At 40.6% G+C, this 22,556-nt stretch overlaps 1 protein-coding gene across 4 annotated transcripts in view; it reads right to left on the bottom strand.

The window, feature by feature from the left end:
* Positions 1-22,556, bottom strand: part of enox1 (ecto-NOX disulfide-thiol exchanger 1) — a 139,706-nt gene that overhangs the window by 46,648 nt on the left and 70,502 nt on the right. For all 4 annotated transcript variants that reach the window (XM_069720109.1, XM_069720107.1, XM_069720108.1 and 1 more), the window contains 5 exons: positions 17,299-17,445; positions 16,111-16,248; positions 4,779-4,946; positions 3,343-3,549; positions 3,009-3,242 (listed from right to left, as the gene is read on the bottom strand). In XM_069720109.1, coding sequence (XP_069576210.1) covers positions 3,009-3,242; positions 3,343-3,549; positions 4,779-4,946; positions 16,111-16,248; positions 17,299-17,308 — 757 coding nt within the window. In that variant the 5' untranslated portion in view covers positions 17,309-17,445. The remainder of the gene's footprint in view (positions 1-3,008; positions 3,243-3,342; positions 3,550-4,778; positions 4,947-16,110; positions 16,249-17,298; positions 17,446-22,556) is intronic.

Raw genomic sequence — 22,556 nt, 5'->3', positions numbered from 1 at the left:
CTGATCGTCTCTGTATTAGTCTGCTGCAGATTTGACTTTACTTTGTGTACCTTTTTATTATTTCTGATGTGTAAAATACAAAATGAATGAGAGTGAACACGCAAATTTCTGAAGCGGTCTTTTTCTTACACTTCGCTGCTCTGAGAAAATGAGAATCGATAAATTTGGACCGTTTAGCACCTAAAATAACTGTTACTATAGAAGATATTCTTTATTAAATATCTTCTTTACTCTATTTTCTAACACAAGTTGTCCATTTATAGTTCTGATGCCTGAATCAAAGGAGCCCCAAGTAACAATCACCAACACTGTGCACAAAAAAGATGAGACGCCAAATCAATAATAACTAAAGTTCCACTTTGCTGCTCGCCTTCGATGCTGTGATTTCTCTTCTTATCAAACTTCTTTTTGTTGTCACAAAATCTATTTGGTGCCTCGATTTGTTCACTCTGAAACTCTCTAAGAATCACTCTGCTATACCTGCAGTTTACAAAAACACACAAAAAGACAAACAGCTGCATTTATGGCTTGTTAAATGACCTTCCCTGTGTTGCAGTGCACCTCTCCTGTGTTGTCCCAATGTTTGACTGCTTCACACTGTTGCTGACAAACACAGTTGTTTGTATAAGTTTCCTCTGGGAGGCAACAAACGAGGAATCAAAGAATATCAATAATTGTGCAGCTTCCTGGATGATTAATTTGCACTTGCTATTAGATATCACAGCTGGTGATTGAAACAGGAGATTATATGGCGCTCACACAAACACACACACACACACACACACACACACACACACACACACACACACACACACACACACACACACACACACACACACACACACACACACACACACACACACACACACACACACACACACACACATAGAACAACAGATGTGCTGACAATCACATTTCGAGCATTGTTAACTAATTCAAAATCCGCTCTGAAAAGCCGTTCATGATTTTAGACTAATATGTTTGATAAAAATGATTGTCTCACTTTTTGTATCCATGACGACACTGTCAGATTTGGTCCTGCCCTCATAAACATCTATTCACCAGTGTAGATGTCGTATTAATCACAACAGCATGGACCACATATAAAGCCGTTTCCACCAGCTTGCTCAGTTCTTTGAAAGTCAGGGAGGAGCAGAGATCTTATGTGCAAGTAAATACAATAGAACAACAAACAGAACCAGTTCAGGTTCAACTGACCAAACAGGAAGGAAAACAGCTCAGCTTGTCTGAGATCTTGGATTGAGAGGTGTGTAGGATTGGAGCACTTCAGAAGGACCTGGAGTTGAGTCCACTTTGTGAAATAAAGCCTACTTCAGGTGTGATGTCATCACTCACTGATGTCAGTTGCAAATATCAAACATGTTTAAAGAAATGAGAATGGCCAACTGATCAGACTGGAACAGACCAACTGATCAGACTGGAACAGATCAACTGATCAGACTGGAACAGAACAACTGATCAGACTGGAACAGACCAACTGATCAGACTGGAACAGACCAACTGATCAGACTGGAACAGACCAACTGATCAGACTGGAACAGAACAACTGATCAGACTGGAACAGAACAACTGATCATACTGGAGCAGAACAACTGATCATACTGGAGCAGAACAACTGATCATACTGGAACAGACCAACTGATCAGACTGGAACAGAACAACTGATCATACTGGAGCAGAACAACTGATCATACTGGAGCAGAACAACTGATCATACTGGAACAGAACAACTGATCAGACTGGAACAGAACAACTGATCATACTGGAGCAGAACAACTGATCATACTGGAACAGACCAACTGGTCAGACTGGAACAGACCAACTGATCAGACTGGAACAGAACAACTGATCATACTGGAACAGACCAACTGATCATACTGGAGCAGAACAACTGGTCATACTGGAACAGACCAACTGATCATACTGGAACAGACCAACTGATCATACTGGAGCAGAACAACTGATCATACTGGAACAGACCAACTGGTCAGACTGGAACAGACCAACTGATCAGACTGGAACAGACCAACTGATCATACTGGAGCAGACCAACTGATCAGACTGGAACAGACCAACTGATCAGACTGGAACAGAACAGCTGATCAGACTGGAACAGACCAACTGATCAGACTGGAACAGACCAACTGATCATACTGGAGCAGACCAACTGATCATACTGGAGCAGACCAACTGATCAGACTGGAACAGACCAACTGATCATACTGGAGCAGACCAACTGATCAGACTGGAACAGACCAACTGATCAGACTGGAACAGAACAGCTGATCAGACTGGAACAGACCAACTAATCAGACTGGAACAGACCAACTGATCAGACTGGAACAGAACAACTGATCATACTGGAACAGAACAACTGATCATACTGGAGCAGACCAACTGATCAGACTGGAACAGACCAACTGATCATACTGGAGCAGACCAACTGATCAGACTGGAACAGACCAACTGATCAGACTGGAACAGAACAGCTGATCAGACTGGAACAGACCAACTAATCAGACTGGAACAGACCAACTGATCAGACTGGAACAGACCAACTGATCCTACTGGAGCAGACCAACTGATCAGACTGGAACAGACCAACTGATCAGACTGGAACAGAACAGCTGATCAGACTGGAACAGACCAACTAATCAGACTGGAACAGACCAACTGATCAGACTGGAACAGATCAACTGATCCTACTGGAGCAGACCAACTGATCAGACTGGAACAGACCAACTGATCATACTGGAACAGAACAGCTGATCCAGACTGGAACAGACCAACTGACTCTGACTGGAACACATTCGGTCCAACTTCGTCCGATTAGTCATTAAGCCCAAATCAGATTCATGAGCTCAGCAGTCTCCGCCCTTAACAACTACAAGAGTAGTATTTTCATCACACATGCTGTTGTCTTAAGAAGTCACTCGAAATGAAAACCTAACTAGTATTATCTCTGTCAGACAGTTTTCTGTCCTCACCTTTCAGTCTGTCTGCCAGCTGCCCCGCCTCGTGTTCAGAGTAGTGCACGATGGGAGGGGGAGACGGTGGCCGCAGGCGGTCTTCGTGGATCTTGCGGCGGTGTCTTTCCTCTCTGGCCAGTAAGCGTTGTTTACACTCCCACTCATACAGGTCGTCTCTGGCCTGGGCAAAGTCGACATGGATCCTCCCAGAGTCCTTCTTATCAGTGCTAGATCCAATACGCATCCGATACCCTGAAGGAGAGAAGAAGGAGTGTTAGACAGGCCCTCTCCACAACAGGAACCTGGAGGCGAGATCCAGACCTCCTCTTGTAAATATGATATATATACTAACCTGACAGGTAAATCGCCTTGTCTACCATAAACTCCTCACTAAATCGGATGTGGCAGAAGTTCTTCTTGCTCTTGCGGATGGCGACAATCTCCCCACACTGGTCGAACACCTCCCTGACGATTTCCTCTGTGGCGTTCTCCGGCAAACCTCCAACAAACCCTGTCTTACAGCCGGGGGGGCGCTCCCGTGTGGATGGAGGAGGCAGGTCTGAAGAACAGTAATCTCATCAGTGTCATGACTACGTACTCCACATCTCAATATACAGCAGCATTTCTCACAACATAAAATAATTTCCATGGACAGCAAAATAACAAATCTGGGCAAAATCACTTCAGATTGGTCTCTGTTTTCAGATATAATTATCTTTAAAGACGAGATGATTATTAAAGACAGTAATATTTTGTTCAATTTTGTTGTTAAGTACGGTTAATTAAAAACATTTTCATGTGAAATATACTTTGATAAATCAGGTATCAAATTTGTTTATTCTTTAAGTACTACCTAGCTTGTTATTACCTTGATTTCAGTAAAGTTTGTTTGTTTGCCAGCAGGATTCCAGACAAACTACCGTGTAGCATGAGCCGAGGAATTACATGTTGGTGTGGATCTGAATCACAGGGTGGATCCATAAATTATTTGTCACTGTCGTCAACAATGCCAGATAGAGCATTTGACCCAATAAATTCCATCCTTCTTAAAATCCAGTAGGTGGTAGTAAAGTTCAATAGTGACAAAACATTCTAGAAATACAATAACTCCATTATCAGAATCTACATTCATGGGTACCAGTAATCCTCATGTAGATATTAAAACTTAATACAGAATGCGGTCATTGTAGAGCACTTAGGAAAAGTGCTTTCATTGGGGAAAATCGAGACTTTGCCACAGTTGTAAATATATTTGGATATATATAGTGGCTACGATTTCAGATTTTCATATCATAGAAGAGTGGACTTTTGGCCTTGCCAGAGGTCTGTGCTACCCAAGTGCCCAGACATACAGAAATTATTCTTGACATATCATAAATTGTTACATTTATCTACGAGAGAAATTCAAAAACAGTAAACCTGATGCTAATATTGTGTCTTTTCTTAACCTGACATTTCTGACCATCTAATTTTCGGCTGCATCTTTTTTTTATTTTCTGTAACAAGCAGATTCCCTCTGCCACAAAGCAGCACTGACATCCTCCCTGTGTCTGAAACCTGCATTTGTCACATCATGTGCAATGCTCTAATGGCCCCACCTCCCTCTAACGCTCCAAGTGGAGTTCCTCCCTGCTACATTAAAAGATCAGTCTTTGAATAAAAAAAAGAAATAACAATCTCTGAGTGCTTGTCTCTAATAACACCTGTGGTCGGTTTTACCTTTTGACCTTCATTGGTGCAGTATGTAAAATTGACAAACAGTAACACACAGTAAGTTTAGGGTCTTACTGGGGTTCTGAGGGAAGAGAGTGCAGCTCCCACAGTGGATAATTTCCTTGATGACGGGCATGTCGGGGGGAACGGGTGGCGGCGGGACCAGATTGATGCCTGCCATCATGGGGTTGATGGGTGCGATGAGGCCCAGCCCGGGGTCAAATCTCTGGATACATAGAGAGTCTGCAAAACAGAGCAACAACAGACATCACAACTGAAGACTGGAAGACTGTGTGAATGTTCACACAAACAAAAGATTGACATTTGTAGTTCAAATACTTTGTGTTTTTGGTAAGACTACAAATACATCAAAGATGGAAAGGGATACACCCTGTTTCTTTTTAGAACGGATTATGATGAAATTTCAGGCATTCATGTTCCCTTTTGGATGAATGCCGATACCTTAACCCCATCATCAAACACCTGTAAATATAATTATGTTCCCATCAAACCAAAGATGGTGATCATGGTAAATATGACATCTGATGAACATTATCATGTTACCATTGTTGCAGCCAATGTTGGCATTTAGCTGTGCCTAAGTACAGCCTCACAGAGCTGCTGTTGTGGCTATCATTATTAATATTATTTGTTTATTTAACAGGTAAAGTGCACATTACAAAATATTGCTGTGAATGTTTCAGAACTGAGTTGCGATATTTCATCTGTTATCTCTGAACAGATGTTACAGTCACCCCAAAACCCTAAAAACAGAATTTAACATTATAATATTCAATATACAAAATGATTGAGATTATGTATAAACATGCAGAGTGATACTAATAAACTATATACTGATATTAATGTTACTAAAACAAATAACCATCATACAGGACAGCATTATATATATTTTTTATATATATTTTTAGATACTGTGCAACAAATAAGCACATAGTACAATATAAAAAGCAATGAAATGAAGAATGTTCACGTCAATAGAAATATGGACTACTGTACAATATATCCTCCAGCAATGGTGTGGAAAATTAGTTTTTATTTATTTGTCATTTTGTATTACAAAAAAAATATGTCAAGTCAAACAGACCAGCTTGATGTCTGAAGAAGTTACAGGAGGTGAAGACGTACAGCTGCTGCTGTGTAAGGAACAACACAAGGTCTCAGTTAAAAACTTTACTTCGGCCTGCTCACTCTTTAAAATTCTTTGTCCTGAAATGAGCTGTGCAGAGCCAGGCAGGAAATTCATTCACATTAATTACCAGTAATTATATTGCTAAATAATATTTGATACTAATGAAAATGAATCCTCAATGCATACATTTTATATCTAAAACAGCTGGTTTAGTCTACTGGAATCTTGTTGAATTCAACACAATCAATTAGGATATCAGCTGCTGGGGTCATCAGGACTTTGGCTCCTACAGGATGGATTTTTCCTTTGTATATTTTACAACAAATTATGTATTTAATAAGATATTTTTTGGCCATATATTTCTGTGGTCATTAAAGTGAACTGTGCATGTTGTGACATCAGTATGATGACTAATTTGTGAAATGTCTAATTTGGGGAATACAATATAAACTCTGTGTTGCTTTTTGTCACGATGGCTTTTTGCCATTGCTGCTTGTTTTTCAGCCCTGTAAATATTTTCTGGAGCTGTAAACCAGCGTGCATGCAGTTTTTTTCCCCTTTCTTTACAAGGGTCAGAGGCAAAAAAAAAAGTTTGAGGTTGAAACTGTGGTTTAATATATTAAATAAATAAAAGATCACAATCACACATGCAGGAGAGGAAAGGAAAAGAGTAAAATTAAAAAAAAGATAATAAAGCATCACTAATTAGAAGAAAACACAGATAAGAGAAGAAAAAATGGACACTGGATCTGTGGAAAAACACAAGAAAATATCATCTCCACAGTGTTAATGGGAAAGGTGGGAGGGAAGAAGAAAATGTCTGTTCTCCAGGACAAAGAGAAAGTGGAGGAGAAGGAGGAAAACAAACATTGAGAGGACAAAGGCGACAGGAGCAATGCCTCAGCTGTCTGGGTGAAAATAGAGCAGGCAGATGGGAGGAGGGTGGAGCGGCGTCCCATGTTCCCATCTTCCACACTGCAATAACAATGGAGCAGGAGGAAGCAAACGTCAGCAGAAAATCCCACCCGCCGCCGCCCACACAGCCACAACAGCAGGGAGAATATAGTGATTCAAATTACAGGCGAGGGAAGCTGTCACACAAGGAAAGGACAAATGTCCCTTATAGTAATTTAATAGAAATAAATGTTTCTTTTGCTGCTCAGTGTGGAGGATTGATAGAACGCCCCATTGATTCAGTGTGAAAGCTTTTACTTCTGCTGGTCTAAACACTGTGCACACAGTGAGTCTTTGCCTGAAACGATCACAAGCACACAGGAAGTGAAGCATTTTACATTTCTAGTTTGTTCGGGATGAACAGAAGAAGATGAGGCTGACTAACTGACAGTAAATCAAAGGATAGGTAGAGATCATACCCTTCCCCGGCAGCGTCCATCGGTTCGTCCTTGGTTTGTGTTTTTCTGGATTAAATTTTTCACAGTGTTGGTTCACTCGAATGGTATCTGAATAGTTTCAATATTTTGTGTTCAGGAACTCCAAAGGTAAATAGTTCCCATGGAAAGATGAGTTTTTTTGGATGTTCGTTGGCCAGTTCACTGCTTTGGTTAAGACTAAAATATTTCAACAGTTATTACAATGATTACTGTGAAATTGTAAACAGTTACATCATCTGACTTTCTGGCGCTACCGTGATGTCCACAGTTGTTTTGAGGGAAATATCTGAGCAACTATTGAGGGGATTGTTGTGAAATAATTTAGTGTCTCAGACAGGATAAAAAAATTTGACTTCAATACACTGAAAATTTTGTATGGCTGTCAATTGTTTTTCTAAAATGGATTTTCTTGTTGTTTCTCTTTTTTAAGGGAGCAGATTCAAGCAAGTTCATTCGTAACTGAGGCTCCAGGTTTAATTCTAAATGGGTAATTCAGCGAATAGTGTTGTTTTTTCTTCAGGAATGTCTGTCACCCTTTTGGTTCAGACTGAAATATCTCATCAGACTCCATTGGCTATTAGCCACCAATTTTTCAGCAGATATTTATGGTCCTCAGTCAATAAGTTAAGATAAGTTTGGATCAAGCTGCAATTAACTGTGACATCACCCGTTGGTTTGTTAACTGCTGGTTTGAAGCTTCAAGTCTGGCATTTTAGCTGTTGCCATCTTGTTCTTTTTGGAGCCAGAAGTGACAATATTTGGACGAGCTCGGTAGGAGGGGGGGCTGATCTGATTGCAAACACGAGGACACTATGCCCGCCCACTTATACCAGAAACCTTACTGCACCACAGGCCTGTCAATCAAACAAGACATGTCCCCAAATGCACTGCTATTTGAGGCTTAATATCCAATTAATGGTGGGATTATTTTCAGAAGGATCATCAGTGCACTGAAGTGAATTTAGCATATGACAACATAAAAGAGTTGTGGAAAAATGTATTGACTTTGTATTTCATGAGAGAAGTCAAATGGGAGTCTATGGAACCAGACTTTTTGGAGCCAGCCCCTAGTGCCCCTCAGTGGTATTGCACTTTAAGGCACATTGGCTTCACTCTTCAGACCCAGTCCATTTTAATATCTCAGACAAGTTAGAAGACAGAAATAACAATTGAATAACTTCAGAAAGAGAGTTTCCAAAACTCTACATCAGCCTTGCACTTCATATGGAGTATCCTGGTCCTTTATGTCATTCTCCACTCACTGTTCTGTTGACATTGATGCTTCCATGAGGGGAGTGACAAGGTATTCTCTCCAAAGATCATCCCTTTACATTTTGGCCATTCACATTCTATAATAATACATTCAGTGAGAGCTTTCAGATACCTCTTTTGGAATCCTTATTATGTTTTTTTATGCAGGTATTCTTTAGTCAGCACAATCCCAATAATTGCTAACATGTTTTAATTCATACAGCATTTGGGTACACTAAAGGCTGCAGGCTAAAGAGCTGTAAAACACTTCCTGCACTGCATTTTGTTCAGTAAAAAGAAACAAAAAAAAGCCCTACACACTCTCTCTAAAAGATCTCCAGGCTTGTAAAAAGGAAAAAAAACAAAACAAAACAAAAAACACTTGGGGAGATAATTCTCCATAAATCTAGCATGTGCAGCCAAGATGCATTGGGATCTTCTTCAGGTCTAAGGAAAACTCATTAAAGCGTTGTCTGCGATAACCTTGACAGGTAAATTACACATCTTCGTGCCACACATTCATCATAATCACATAAGGCTGGTTTTGCTCAGTCTTTCTCACAGAGCCAAAATGAGTCAAGCCAGGTTCATTTCTCTGGCTGCGAGGCTCTGCTGCATCTGCCAGAGACAGAAACAGAGGCAGAAATATAGAGAGAGAAAATCAAATACACACACAGGGAGGAGAAGAATGAAAACCAAAGCCAAAAAGTGGAGACAAAGGCTCTGACAGATGAAAAAGGAATATTTATGCCTTAAATTGTGATTATTTTGTAACTGTTTCTTAACAACCAGATATACCAAGAGACATGAGCTGCATCCGTCTTGCTGGGAAACATCTGGCTGTAATTACCCTCAAGGTGAAAGCTCATTGGTCAGGACACACCCTGATACACAAATGCCAGGGACTGTATATAAAAGTGGACATAGGTTCCGGGTCTGAAAAATGAGGCCGTTGCGGAAGTGCCTGAAGCTGTAATACCACTGAGTGCCGCTAGAGGTCGGCTCCAAAAGGCCTCTGGCTCCACAGACACCCATTCAACTAGTCTCATAAAATTCTCAGTTAATACATTTTTTCCACGAGTTATCTCGGTGTTGTTTGCTAAAGTCAATCCTTCTTATTAGTTCTTTGGCCGTCCATCTAAAATAATCCCGTCATTAATTACAAAAAAGGCTTGAAAAATATGTGTTTTGGGGGCGTGTCTGTTTGATTGACAGGGCTGTTGTGCAGTCATGTTATGGCTATCGGTAGGCGGGATGTAGTATCGAGTTTTTGAATCAGTTTGAGTCAGATCCACCGCTCGCTCCTCCCCACCTCGTCCAAATATGGTCACTCCAAACCGCTCCTAAACTAGCAAAATGGTGACGGCCAAATTCCAAACTCGAGGCTTTATAACTGCCGTTTGCAAGCCAACAGATGACGTCACGTTTTGTTGCCTCTTGGATTAAACTAATACTAAACATAATTTAAATCAAATTCCAACTGTGACATGACCTCATTTTTTAACCCTTAGCAGATCTTAGGTACAATTGAATGCACAGGTTTCAGCATTTGTGTTTATATTTTCTCACGAATGTTTAAAAAGTAGTGGGGAATGTAACTAAGTACTCACGTGCTGTACTTTAGTGAAAAGTGGAGGAATTTGTACTTAACTTGATCATTTTCTTTTCATCTTTTGAAGGGTTAATTCTGTACTTTTTATCACATTTCATAAGCTAGAAAGAGATACTGGTTACTTTACAAATTACATAAAATGTTTTTATGTTTTTATGTGCTTGTTTAATATGATTATTGTTAAAACTGTATGTACAAACAGAGCTCAACAATTATTTATACCGGGTTCAGACTACAAGGTATTTCTTCCTGATTAGATGGTCACTGTCAGATTAGGTAATTATAGAGTCATACATTTCTGCTGTGATTTGGCTGAGCGACATGACAGGCTACAAATGAGTCATAGCTAATCACAGCTGATCGCCTTTCACGACCCACATGATGTCATCAGGGATGAGAAGCCAGAGATCGACTTCTTGAAACAAGAATGTAAACAAACCACGACGTCTGAGCGATTGATTCTGTCTGTCTTGTGTTGGGAAAAGACTAATAAAGGAAAGAAGAAGAAATTGACAGTGGATCCATCTGTGGGTCACACCAAGAGGACAATAAAGGGTAGTTTGTCCTTTAGCCTGTCTTATACTTTACCATGTGTACAATTAAAGAGCACAATGTCATGCACACATTGTGGCGAGAGAAGGTAAAAAAACGAAGACTAGTTTGTTGTTGAGACGTTGTGAGCTGTCCAAGCTGCAGAATCACTTCAGTCACACAACTGACGTTAGAAATGTTCATTTGAACAGCAGAACAGTTTGGCCTCTAGGCTCCGGACTCATCACTCCCCGTAGATGGGATTACACAGATATACCGTATTTGGGGAGTGATGAGCAAATATCTTAAACCCCTCTTTGGAGCCTGCAGGTGGATGCTGGGGTGGTGGTGGGGCCGAGCAAACAGGCAGCAGCACTGATGCAGGCAGCAATGTCGTTGACAGGCAGAAAGGGGGAGATACGAAATTTACCAGCCTAAATAAACCGCAAAATATTGGAGGGTGTGTATGTCAGATGATTATCGAGTACGTAGCATGTCGCATGATGCAGAGCAGAGCAGCTCGAGTTGACTGCCTGAACCAGCTCGCAGACGTTGCTCCATTTGTTGCCCATATTTGGTTCAGCGTCCTAACATAACAACCACCTTTGATACTGATTATAATTACTTTACTTTATGTCGAAAATAATGAGAATTTTTACCTGAAAGCATGGTATTAATACTTTTACTTAAAGCCCCTTCAAATAATTGGATCAAGATCATTTTGATGGGACGCTGACTTGTAATGTGGAAAGTGGCGCCTCTTTTATTCCCACTGCTAAATAAAAAAGTTTCTCGCCTGCAACAACACAATCGTCGCTTGCCTCAACCCCTTCTTGCTAGTTTTGGCTCTTTGAAACTTCTTCTCTTCTCTTTCTCTGCTCATCTTTCAGGTCCATGGTGAAATTGAAATTGCGTACATACCCCATGTCATAAAAACTTGTGATACACAGGTGCTGTTGTTGATATAACTTAGAATACTTAGTTACAAAGGTGATTGCTTCCCCCTACTTGATCTGCATGTGTGCAGCAGGAAGGTCTCAAAACTTTCGTTTTTAGAATCCCTTGAACACGCAAAGTTACGTTGGCCATCGGAGCTGATACTAAGGCGTTTATCCCCTCGCACACGTGCAGTAGCGAGAGAGATTTTAATGCATCATAATCCTGTGGTTCCCATTTGTGGCCACAGAGGCCGCTGTTAGCGCTGCGCAGCAAATCTTACATATTGTTGCTTTAAGTCAGGGGTGTCAAACATACGGATCCGGCCCGCCAGGGGGTCAAGCTCGGCCCGCCGGATGACTTTGCTAAGTGTGAAAATTACAGAAAGACATAAATTGCATTTCTATGAGAATATGGAGGTTTATGAGTACAAACGTTTTGTCTTTTTTTTTTTAAATCGATCCAGTAATTGCTTCAAAAACAGCGTAAATGCGACGTCTGCTCCGGAGGAAGAAGCGCTCGGTGCCACAGGCAGCAGCGCTCGCTGCTCGCTTTGTGACGCGTTTGACGTCAAACGCGTCACAAAGCGAGGGAATCTGCAGAGGAGAGCCGGAGCAGATAAACAGTGGGCTGATGTCTGAGTTTTTGGTCTTCATGTTTCTAGTTTATTGTAGAAAGACCTTAAAATAGGATTTATAATCCAAAAACCTTCACCAATGATTTAAACAGAGAGAAATATTGTCGTTATGTATGCGTTATTATGCTATGATTCTACTGGTCTGGCCCGCCTGAGGTGAAAGTGGGCAGTATGTGGCCCCTTAACTAAAATGAGTTTGACACCCCTGCTTTAAGTAAAGGCTCACTTACAAAGTTCTACATGACCAGGCTCCATCATATCTTAGAGATCTTATAGAACCATATAATCCTAGCAGAGCACTTCTCTCAGTACGCTGGTCTGCTTGTGGTTCCTAGAGTTTACAGAAGTCGAATGGGAGGCGGAGCTTCAGTTTTCAGGCTCCTCCCCTGTGGAACCAGCTCCCAGTTTGTGTTGGAGGGTCAGAAACCCTCTCTAGCTTTAAGATTAGACTCAAAACGTTCCTTCTTGATAAAGCCTATAGTTAGGGCTGGCTCAGGTAGACCTGAACCAACCCTTAGTTATGCTGTTATAGGCCGAGGCTGCTGGAGGACCTCGTTACATGCTGAGCTTCTTTTCTTTCCTCCTACTCTTTAACTGACTCATACCTCACCATCTTCTTCTCTCCCATAGTTTCTTCTTATTATCTGTTGTCTCCATTCAGTTCCTTCACTCGTGTAGTTTCTGTTCTTTCTTTTCCAGATGTCCCGTCATGGAGCTGCATGTCTCTGCTCTGTGATTGTCGTCTCCATCAACAATTCTTCTCTTCTATCTCTATGCTGTCCTTTTCTCTCTCTGCTCTCCTCTCACCCCAACCAGTCGAGGCAGATGACCGCCCACCTCTGATCCTGGTTCTGTTAACAGATGTTCTCCACCTCTGATCCTGGTTCTGTTAACAGATGCTCCGCCCACCTCTGATCCTGGTTCTGTTAACAGATGCTCCGCCCAGATCCTGGTTCTGTTAACAGATGTTCTCCACCTCTGATCCTGGTTCTGTCGGAGGTTTCTTCCTGTTAAACAGAGTTTTTCTTCCCTCTGTTGGAGGTTTTTCTCCCTTAAAGAGGAGTTTTTCCCTCCTAGCTTACGTGGGAATTGTTGAATTGTTGAATTGTTGGTTTCTCTGTATAATATTGTAAAGTTCTGCTGCAAGGACTTTAATGTGTTAAGTGCCATGAAATAACCTATGTTGTGATTTGGCGCTATATAAATCAAATAAAATTGAATTGAATTAAATATTTCCAACATCACTTTAATAAAGGGAAAACTCTTACCTACATTGAAGTAGAAATGATATTTGAACACACACACATCAGATTCATTTGTCCCAATTTTCCTGTTTTGTTTCTTTTAGCTTTTCCTCATATTAACCTTCACACGTGGTCTAAAGAGGGATGAGAGCTGCAGCTGTTGGCAGAGGTGGAGCCTAATTAGCATCACATCATATTATCATGTCATCCTTTTAATATTTTCACTCTGGTCCAGTGAACTTTGGTTGCTGTGTTGCTGTCCGTCCCTACTTACAACTCTTACTCTCTCCTTGTCGCTGCTTCACTCAGTTAAGTGCATGCATTAAATTATACTGGGCTTAACACAGAAAACTCAGACTCAACCAATGTCTCTATGTGCTTATTTTATAAACCCCCTACAATGCAGCACTTATACAAGGCATGTATATAATAATTGGATCGTGTTTCTGTATATATAGCAGAAACACGACGCTCAGACAAATCCCAACGTCTCAGAAAAATAATTTCCTAACTAGATTCCAAGGTGAAATTAAGCCGAGAGAAAACAGAAAATGAAAGTGAGCGGCTACACGCAGAGCTTAGTGTAGTTTTTGTTGAAATAACAAGTGAGAGTGGTGTATTTGGAGTGCAGCCACACTGTACGTACTGCTGAGGGACAGATAAAGCTTTGGGGCTTCAGTTAAGGTTTGGACTTGAATATATTATATGTATTTCTCTGTTTACATTCAACTCCACGGGGCAGTTATGAGTTATATGGTTTAGATATGAAGAACTGAGGAAAAAACAGAGGTATTTATTACATCCAGATGTTTGAGTTTCTGTTATGATGATAGATTTTCCAGCCCAGCCCTCTTTAGCAAAGTGTCAAAGTTTGACATGTCTGGAAAAATCTCTGCCTACATACAAGTCGAGGATTGTTAAGTAAAAGTACTATTCACTGGGAACTATTTGACTAGTATGCACCCAATCACAAAAAGAGAGAACCACTCACACAGTAAATTCAGGCTCAAAAAAATTCCATCCAAATTTAAAGAAAACACTTGCCTTTGACAAAAATGATGGGAAGCATGAAATTTAGTTCACCTGGTGACCAAGCTCACCATTGACTGCTGATCTGTGGATGGAGCGTGCGATAGTGACTATCGTCTTGTTGATATGTTTATGTGACATAAACTATAAAAACATTTTTATTAATAAATGACCATTCAAAAATATGAAAATTATGCCAATATTTTGTGTGTGATGTGTACATATACTGCCGTATGAAGTAAAGTGTCAGCAGAAAAAGCTTCCCAACTTAAGGTCCTCCCTCCAAAGCTTCACAAGATTAATGAGATCATTCGTGGGAAAGAAGAAATGTTCTTTTGCACAATTTTGTTTTCAGTTTTTTTCCATTACTTTTAATGCAACGTTATTACTGCTGCTACAACTACTACTGCTTTTTCTACTCTATGTCATAATGTCACTACGACCACTGTTATTGCTTCAACTACTACTGCTGTGGGAGTCGTATAGTTAATGCGGTTTACACAGAAAACTACTACTGCACTACCATTAACTGTGTTACATATCCACTACTGCTAAACCCCTTAGGTCTGGAACACACGCCTGCATGACGTCTGTGTTACCTGTTATACTGGCGTCATTTCATTTCGGCATCCATATCAACGGATTACAGCAGCCGGACTGCCTGTTGATACCTGCGTCACACCTGCGTCTCACGTCTTGCGTTTGCGTTGCGTCATATATAAAATTGAATATACAGGGAAACAATCTGTGATCACACACATTTGTTCAGTATAATCACAGCAGAAGGCCAGTGTAGGCTGTAAATATATCATGGCAACAGGCCCAGGTAAAGGGCGGGGGTTTCTTTTTTCTTTCAGAGATGTGGCCAACATGAGATTACCAAACAACAATTTTACAAAATGCACATCTTCTGATAAAACAAATACATTATCAGAAAGATAAAAATAAAAAAATACAGAAAGCAAAACAAAAAGTGAAAAAATGTACTTCCCACAGAAGTCAGTTCAGTACATGAAGACTTTTTTCAGCCCCCTCAGGCTTTCTCCAGGTAAATGGATAAAACTGCAAGCGAACACCGAGCACAGTCTCTTTGCGCCATCTATATTTACCTGTTTTTATCTCACTAAACAAAGTGTTGCAGTCTCCTAGCAAAAGGGACAACAGAAAACAAAAAGACACTCATTTTCTCTCATTCAGGCAGCACATCGAACAAACCGGGCTTTACCCGACCAACTTAACCTCAAAACTAACTTGAAATTAAATCTAAATTCCATGTTTTTGTTTGCTTTTTGTCCCAAAAAGAAGTTGACTCCTGCAGCATGAGTAATACAAGTACACATACTGTACAGACAGACACACAATCAAGCAGAGAGACAGATGATCTCAGAGTCTGTTCACTGTGACACACACAGATAAGAGATACATTAATGTCAGTGCAGACTGATCAGAGATCAGCCATTTGGAGAGATGGCCACTGCTTCTTGTTGTCCTCACCTCTCTGTCTGTCTCTGTCTGTAAGGTTTTAATATATCACGCTCACATTAATGGGACGGACAAACAATGGATGTAAAACCCCAAAACAGTCACAGATTAAATGATTACACAGCTCATCAGAGAAAAAGGTACCTGAGACCAGCTGCTGCCCACTGATGCCCACCGGCATGATGCCCAGGTTGTTCATGGCCGTGGCCCAGGCTCCATGATCAGCGACAGGGACGCTTAGGTGGTTCCGCTCTGCACCCAGACTTCCTACACCATCAGTTGCTGCAGCAGAGACGAGCAGACACCCAAAACTTTAGACATGAGGAGGAGCTGAGTGTTTTTTCTGGATGCGGGATTAAACCCCTTCAGCACGAATATAACACAAAATATTTTCTGGAAATAGGTTTAAAAAAATGTGGGTTGCTTTATATTCAAGGACAAGGCAGTAGCACTATGACAGCATTATCCACTGTTTTTTTTTTTTTTTTTTAATGGAGAGAGTACCAGAGGAACCTCTACAGAGAGAATTGCATTATAGGTTGTTTGTAGCCCTCCTGTTACCTGGCTAGTTTGTGTTTTCAGTTCGCTTTAAGTAAGAGTCTTTCAGAGTCAGTCTGTGTTTGGTTTGCCCAGTGTAACCTGCAGGAGTTTCTGAAGGCTCCTGTTACTATAAATGTTCTGCTGTACAAAGGAAATAAATGCAGGATGAGTGAAAACGAATTCACAGTGTCGCCTGATGTCTGAATATCTGTTCTGAGTTCCAAAAAAGTCTGACAGTCAGAACAAATTATTGTGAGGGCTTCAAGAGCCTGACAGGAGTCCGTGTGAGTCTCTGACAAGATACACAAATGGGGTTTTATGTAGGGATGGGACACCATTTTTGAATATTCGAGGACTCGTTATGATATAAAAAAATCTATGAGTTTATGCGGTTATGTTCCTCTTCATTTCCCGTTTTTACTGGCGTCTGGTTGTAATGTGTTACTCCTGTCAACCACCAGTAAACAACATAAGGAGAAAAAGAACACGTTGCTACCAGGTAAAACTGTGTCGCTAAGAGATTAAATGCAACGGGAATTGAAAAGTTCAGAGCAGTTTTCGCTTGAAATATGCATCCCCTGTTTTAAATATTGCTATATTTCATTTATTCTGTGATGAGGACTCTCTTCTCCCTGGATTAATACTATTTTTTTTTTTTTGCTGGTTTTAAAGTGTTTCTTTCTGTTTATAAAGTATCTTTCAGTCAAAACAAAAGTTGAAAAATGGGGGGGTTGTCATATATTTAAGCAAGTAGGATAATTTGGAAAGTAACATTTTAATTTGGTAATGTACCGCTGGCCATAGCAGGTAGTCTGTTTTCTCTTCTCTCTGCAGTCCTGTCATCAGGTCCTTCCTCTGGCTGACGGAGGGATGCCGGGATGCAGCGACGGCTGGCTGACCAGATGGGCTCATCCAGTTTGAGCCACAATCACAGTCCAACTGTGGAAGACAAAAAGAGCAGGGAAATTTAAGGTTAAAAAGATGAAAAAGTCGGATAAAAAAATATATTCTTGAATCTGGAGATGAATCATCGATGAAAATTCTTTACATAATGAGGAAGCGAAGTCACGATCCCAGCTGAACTTCCAACAGGGAACCATGCTGAAGACAGACACGCACACACGCTTTGCTTCATGCACACTGACACTTTTCAGGAGCTGGTTCTAATCTTTGAAAACACACAAAACTGTGCTACAACTCCCCTCGAGCACAGCGATACGCACACGCAGACACCCCCTTTATGTGTGCTGTTAGTGGGCTGGCATCTTGCTCATTACCAGTTCCCCACCCCTGTACTAAGCTGAGCTCTCGAAGCCACATGGAAGACATCAGAGTAACAAACTGACAGCCCTCGGTGGCTCCGAACGAATCCTTCACTTCTGCCTGACAGGACACAATTCAGCTGCATCCATATCAAGTATTAGCAGAAATCATGCAGGGCAGCCGCACTGTTGTTGTTGAGTTGAGTCTTAGAGCCTACTGTGAAAAATGCCTGTGGTCTCAGCACAGGTTGGGAACAAAAACGTTTATTTGTACTCAAACTCAAACCTCTCGGATTCAGTCTTCATTTGAGTTGGTCGACCTACCACTTTAAATCCAGACTAAAATGTATCAAAAACGTTCCATGTAATGTTGTACAGAAATACCTGGTCCCCAGCGGATGAAAACCAATTAAATAGATAAACGTTACTACAACAATAAAGCTCCTCACACACGTTTTGCAATACCACTCCAAGTATTCCTTCTGTTTTCATCTTCCTTGTAAAAATCGTTTTGCCTTGTAATCGATGTATTTCTTGTAATTAAGCTGCAAGTAAATTAGATCTTAGAGTCTAGAGACCATCAGGCATTTTCCTTACTCACTTGTTTTTTGCAAGACACTGCGAGCTGGAATATTTCCCAGCATTCATTGGTGTCAAGAGGCAGCGATACAGTGGCATCCAATGGGAATCAGTGCAAATGTTAACAAGGAAGGCTAATTAGCTGCCACGTTCTGTATATAGGCTGAAAAGTGTGATCTTGCATTAATTCAGGGTTCTATTGCTTTGTTTATCATAAACCAGGTTTATGTGCTATAATATAGTGTGAAAGTGTTAAAATGCTCAGCTGACTCAAAACTACACGCAGCCTGTATTCAGTAACTTTGGCCATTTGGATGAGCTGTTTGGACTTCTGTAAGTTTGTGATTTCACAAACGAAGGCTCGTGTCATGTCCGCCCTCAGCACAGCCTACTGTGTCACCTGGTAGAAATCACATTGTTCATTATGTTGTGGAGCTGGAAAGCTTTTTGTGATTGGACTAAATGTATCACTCAGATAAGTCTCAGCCAATCAGAGGAGAGGTCACTGATATCAATGCACCTTAAAGACAGACGCAGAAAATCCTGTTCTTAGTAGAGCTCCAGAGATGTAAAACTATATCAAGAGGGCTTTTGGTAGTTAAAACCCCCAAAATATCTCTTATTGATATCAAGAATGCAAATTAAACACCAGAAAAGTGGTGGGGAGCCAAATTTACACTGCGCTCTTTCTTACTTTAACTCTTTATTCTGGATGACAGAACGTAGATGTTTAGCAGATCAAAAAGAAAGCAAAACACAACTATACCTGCTTAGAAATCACAAAGCAAACACACTTCAGAACAAGTTTTTTTTCTTAAGTGATGTTAATTTTTGGTGGCTAAATTAATGCCCTATATGTTTTCCATCTCTCAGATGATCAGAAACATTCAGATTTCCTCCATTTTCACACAAAAGTCAGATTATAAACTGAGACTGAGACTCTTTTTCCACAAATATGTTCAAAAAAGGTTTCATCCTCTTCTGAAAAAATTCACACAGCATCATTCCCTGACAAAAAAAAAAGAGTGCTGAGAATTCAAATTTTAGTTTCACTTTAAATGTCTCTTTACAGAAGTGTAAAGGCTTCTCCTATACCTAGAAGCTGTATTTGTCAGGAGCAGACTGTATCTTTGATGTGGGATTGTAAAGCGTGATACTGTAGCGCTGAGTGTTTGGCATGCCAAACACATCGCTCTCTCTCTCTGTCAACCCACTCTGCTCTGCAGTAATCACCATTATTCACATCTGACACCAGGAAACCAGCCGAGCCTCGCAACACATCCTGCTTTAATTGAGACACAATCATATCAATGACTTTTCATTACTGACTACACACCACGACGTGTAGTTGGGAGGATACTTCCCGTATAACTCCAAAATGTGCACCATCATCACTACAGTCATGAACCTTAATTATAAATGTGATTATTGGTCAAAAATATGCTGTTTTAATAAACCTGTTTGCTGCAGGCTCAATGTCAACAGCCAAATAAATGCACTGAAGATTTACATGTACAGATATGAACTTCAATGATCTACACACACCAAAGCACACAAACACACACTCTTTTACAAAGACACACACCTTATAAACCTGAGTCTAACCTGAGACCTAAAACCAGGTCTGAACCATTAAACAGCTCGTAGAAAAAAAACGAGGACCTGATAAAACGTGCCCACAAAGACGGAAGAACATGAGCACACACACACACACACACACACACACACACACACACACACACACACACACACACACACACACACACACACACACACACACACACACACACACACACACACACACACACACACTTCCTGCAGGCAGAATTAGGTCCCCGGCGATACGGAGGGGGATTGTGGATGAAGCAAAGGCTTATGACGAGCTGAGGAGGCTGCATCGCTGCAGCACCACAGGAAGTTCACAAGTTTATTTTAAGCACGATTTATCCAGTAAAATAAAAGTGTTTAGTTTGTCAGTGGAGATGGTAACGTCAGAGTGTCCACCACTGTGGTCCAGCCTGCAATATCTCAACACTTGTTGGGTGGCTTGCAATCCACTTTTGCGAACACATCCTAGTTCCAAGAGATAGAGTCCTTTTGATTTTCATAATCTTTACCAATGAAATATATCATCATCCTCAATATTAAAATGTCACAGAAAGCACACACAATTCAGTATATTTGACCCCCCATGCAGACATTACAAAGCCAATCTTAAAGGTGACCATACAGCTGGAGATGTAGTGCTAACCAACTGGTGATATTTACATTATTGTATTCAGGTAATTGCTTATCAGAAGCTCCCCTACTGCTATAAGGATTCTTCTACTCAAACAGATAAAATTCCTTCTGTGAATGGGTTCAGATGGATGTCACTGTGTCCCATACCTTACAGATAACGAGACTGTCGTGGTCCGTGAGTAAGTGAGAAAGTTGTGACAACACATGACAACAACAAAAAGGCAACATGGCAGCCCCCAGGAAATCAGCTCTATATCTGCTGTCTGAATACAGAAAAATGACAAACAACCTCGTCATCACCCATGTAGACCATCACAGGGACGAGATGTAGTTCGGAAGTTCATCATTATTTGTACACTACATTTCTACATGTCATTTTTAGCAGGTAACGCTTAAAACAACCAACAAAGTAATCGCCGTGTGGGAGGGATGTTACCATTTGTAGTTGTCTGTTAATGTAGTAATTAGTAGCCTATTGTTTAACAGCAAAATACCCTGCTCTAACTATGTTGTAGTATGACCTAAATTAACCATATAGTGACTATTTTTTGCGCTGAGCCAGTATATTTCTTCTTTTCACCACAAATGTTGACGTCAGACCTTCTTCTCGGAGCTCTCAAAAATCTTTGACTTTTCCGAGTGGGAAATTCCCAGTTTGAAAGGCGTTCAGATGATTTCTCCCACTCGGAGGTTGGGACTTTCCCACTTTCCAGTTTCTTGCATGAATGCACAATCTGTATATTGAATACAGAAGGTATTTTTCCTTGATGGGGAGATGAGACACGAGTAACATGGGATGGAACATGTGAAACCAAGACGTATGTCTGCAGCATCAATTTCACATCACTGTTGATATGTTTGTTTTTGTGAGTTTCTTTTATTCATTTTCTGGTATTGTGATTCACTTTTTGTATGTCTTTTTTTTCTGTTTTTATTTGATAACTCTTTCAGCTTGTTGACCTCTCCGCTTCATAGTGCAATACTGTGATGCTTAAGCAACACCATTATAACTCGCAATCGGCGAGTAGACTGTGCTTACCTGCACCACATACTTAATAAAGCCAATAAAAGATGCATTTAAAAGTTCCACTGAATAACATTCATAGTCCCCAGGTCCTGATGACTTTGGTGCTGACCTGGTCTCTATGTGTTTGTTAGTCATTTGCTGCTGAGCAGGTTGTGTGCAGTGGCCTTCAGAGCCTTTACTTTTAAGACGATGCTATGAGAGTAAACACAAACTGTGAAGTTGTGGACTGGACACTTAACAACAAACTCAAACTCACTATGACGCCACATAAAGGCAAAACAAGCTGCAGATGAAGTGCAACTCACTGAAAAGCTCCGTAAAGCAGTGTGGAGATGCAGATACCATGTTGGCCTGGGATATTTTTCAGGAAACGACATATTTATTTTTGAATGGAGAACATTTGCAGGAAGAGTGTAACACAGACTACAGAGAGCTGCTTTGTGTTTCCCATCCTCAAAAAAAACAGATGCTGAAAAAGGAGCAATGATCCTTTAATTGGGTTTGTCCTATATTCGCATTGTGGCTGCTTTACCACAAAAGAAGAGACAATAAATAAATGAAAAATAAAATATTATTAAATAATAATATAATCATATAATTAGAAGATGTGTTGACTGTCTGATGTTAAAGATGCTGTAATCAAATTCCATGTTCCACGTTTATCCGGACCGGTACCGGTACCGGATAAACGAGCCCAACTACATGTGCAGGAGGCTGCAGAGAGCAGGTGGAGGAGGAGGAGGAGGTGGAGGAGGAGGAGGAGGAGGGACATCAGTGGAAGAGAAACACTGTGGGCTTGACCTGAGCAGGTTGAAAGTTTGAATTGATTTGATATAATGAATTAACATGTGATGTAATGAATTGATGTGATGTAATGAATTGAAGTGATGTAATGAATTAACATGTGATGTAATGAATTGATGTGATGTAATGAATTGAAG

This window comes from Brachyistius frenatus, unplaced genomic scaffold, assembly GCF_029030835.1.
Source record: "Brachyistius frenatus isolate BFR_SWC_R1_liver_20210118 unplaced genomic scaffold, ASM2903083v1 Contig_232, whole genome shotgun sequence".
NCBI lineage: Eukaryota > Metazoa > Chordata > Actinopteri > Embiotocidae > Brachyistius > Brachyistius frenatus.
Note: the sequence above shows the minus strand (reverse complement) of the source record. Positions and strands in the feature narration are given on the sequence as shown.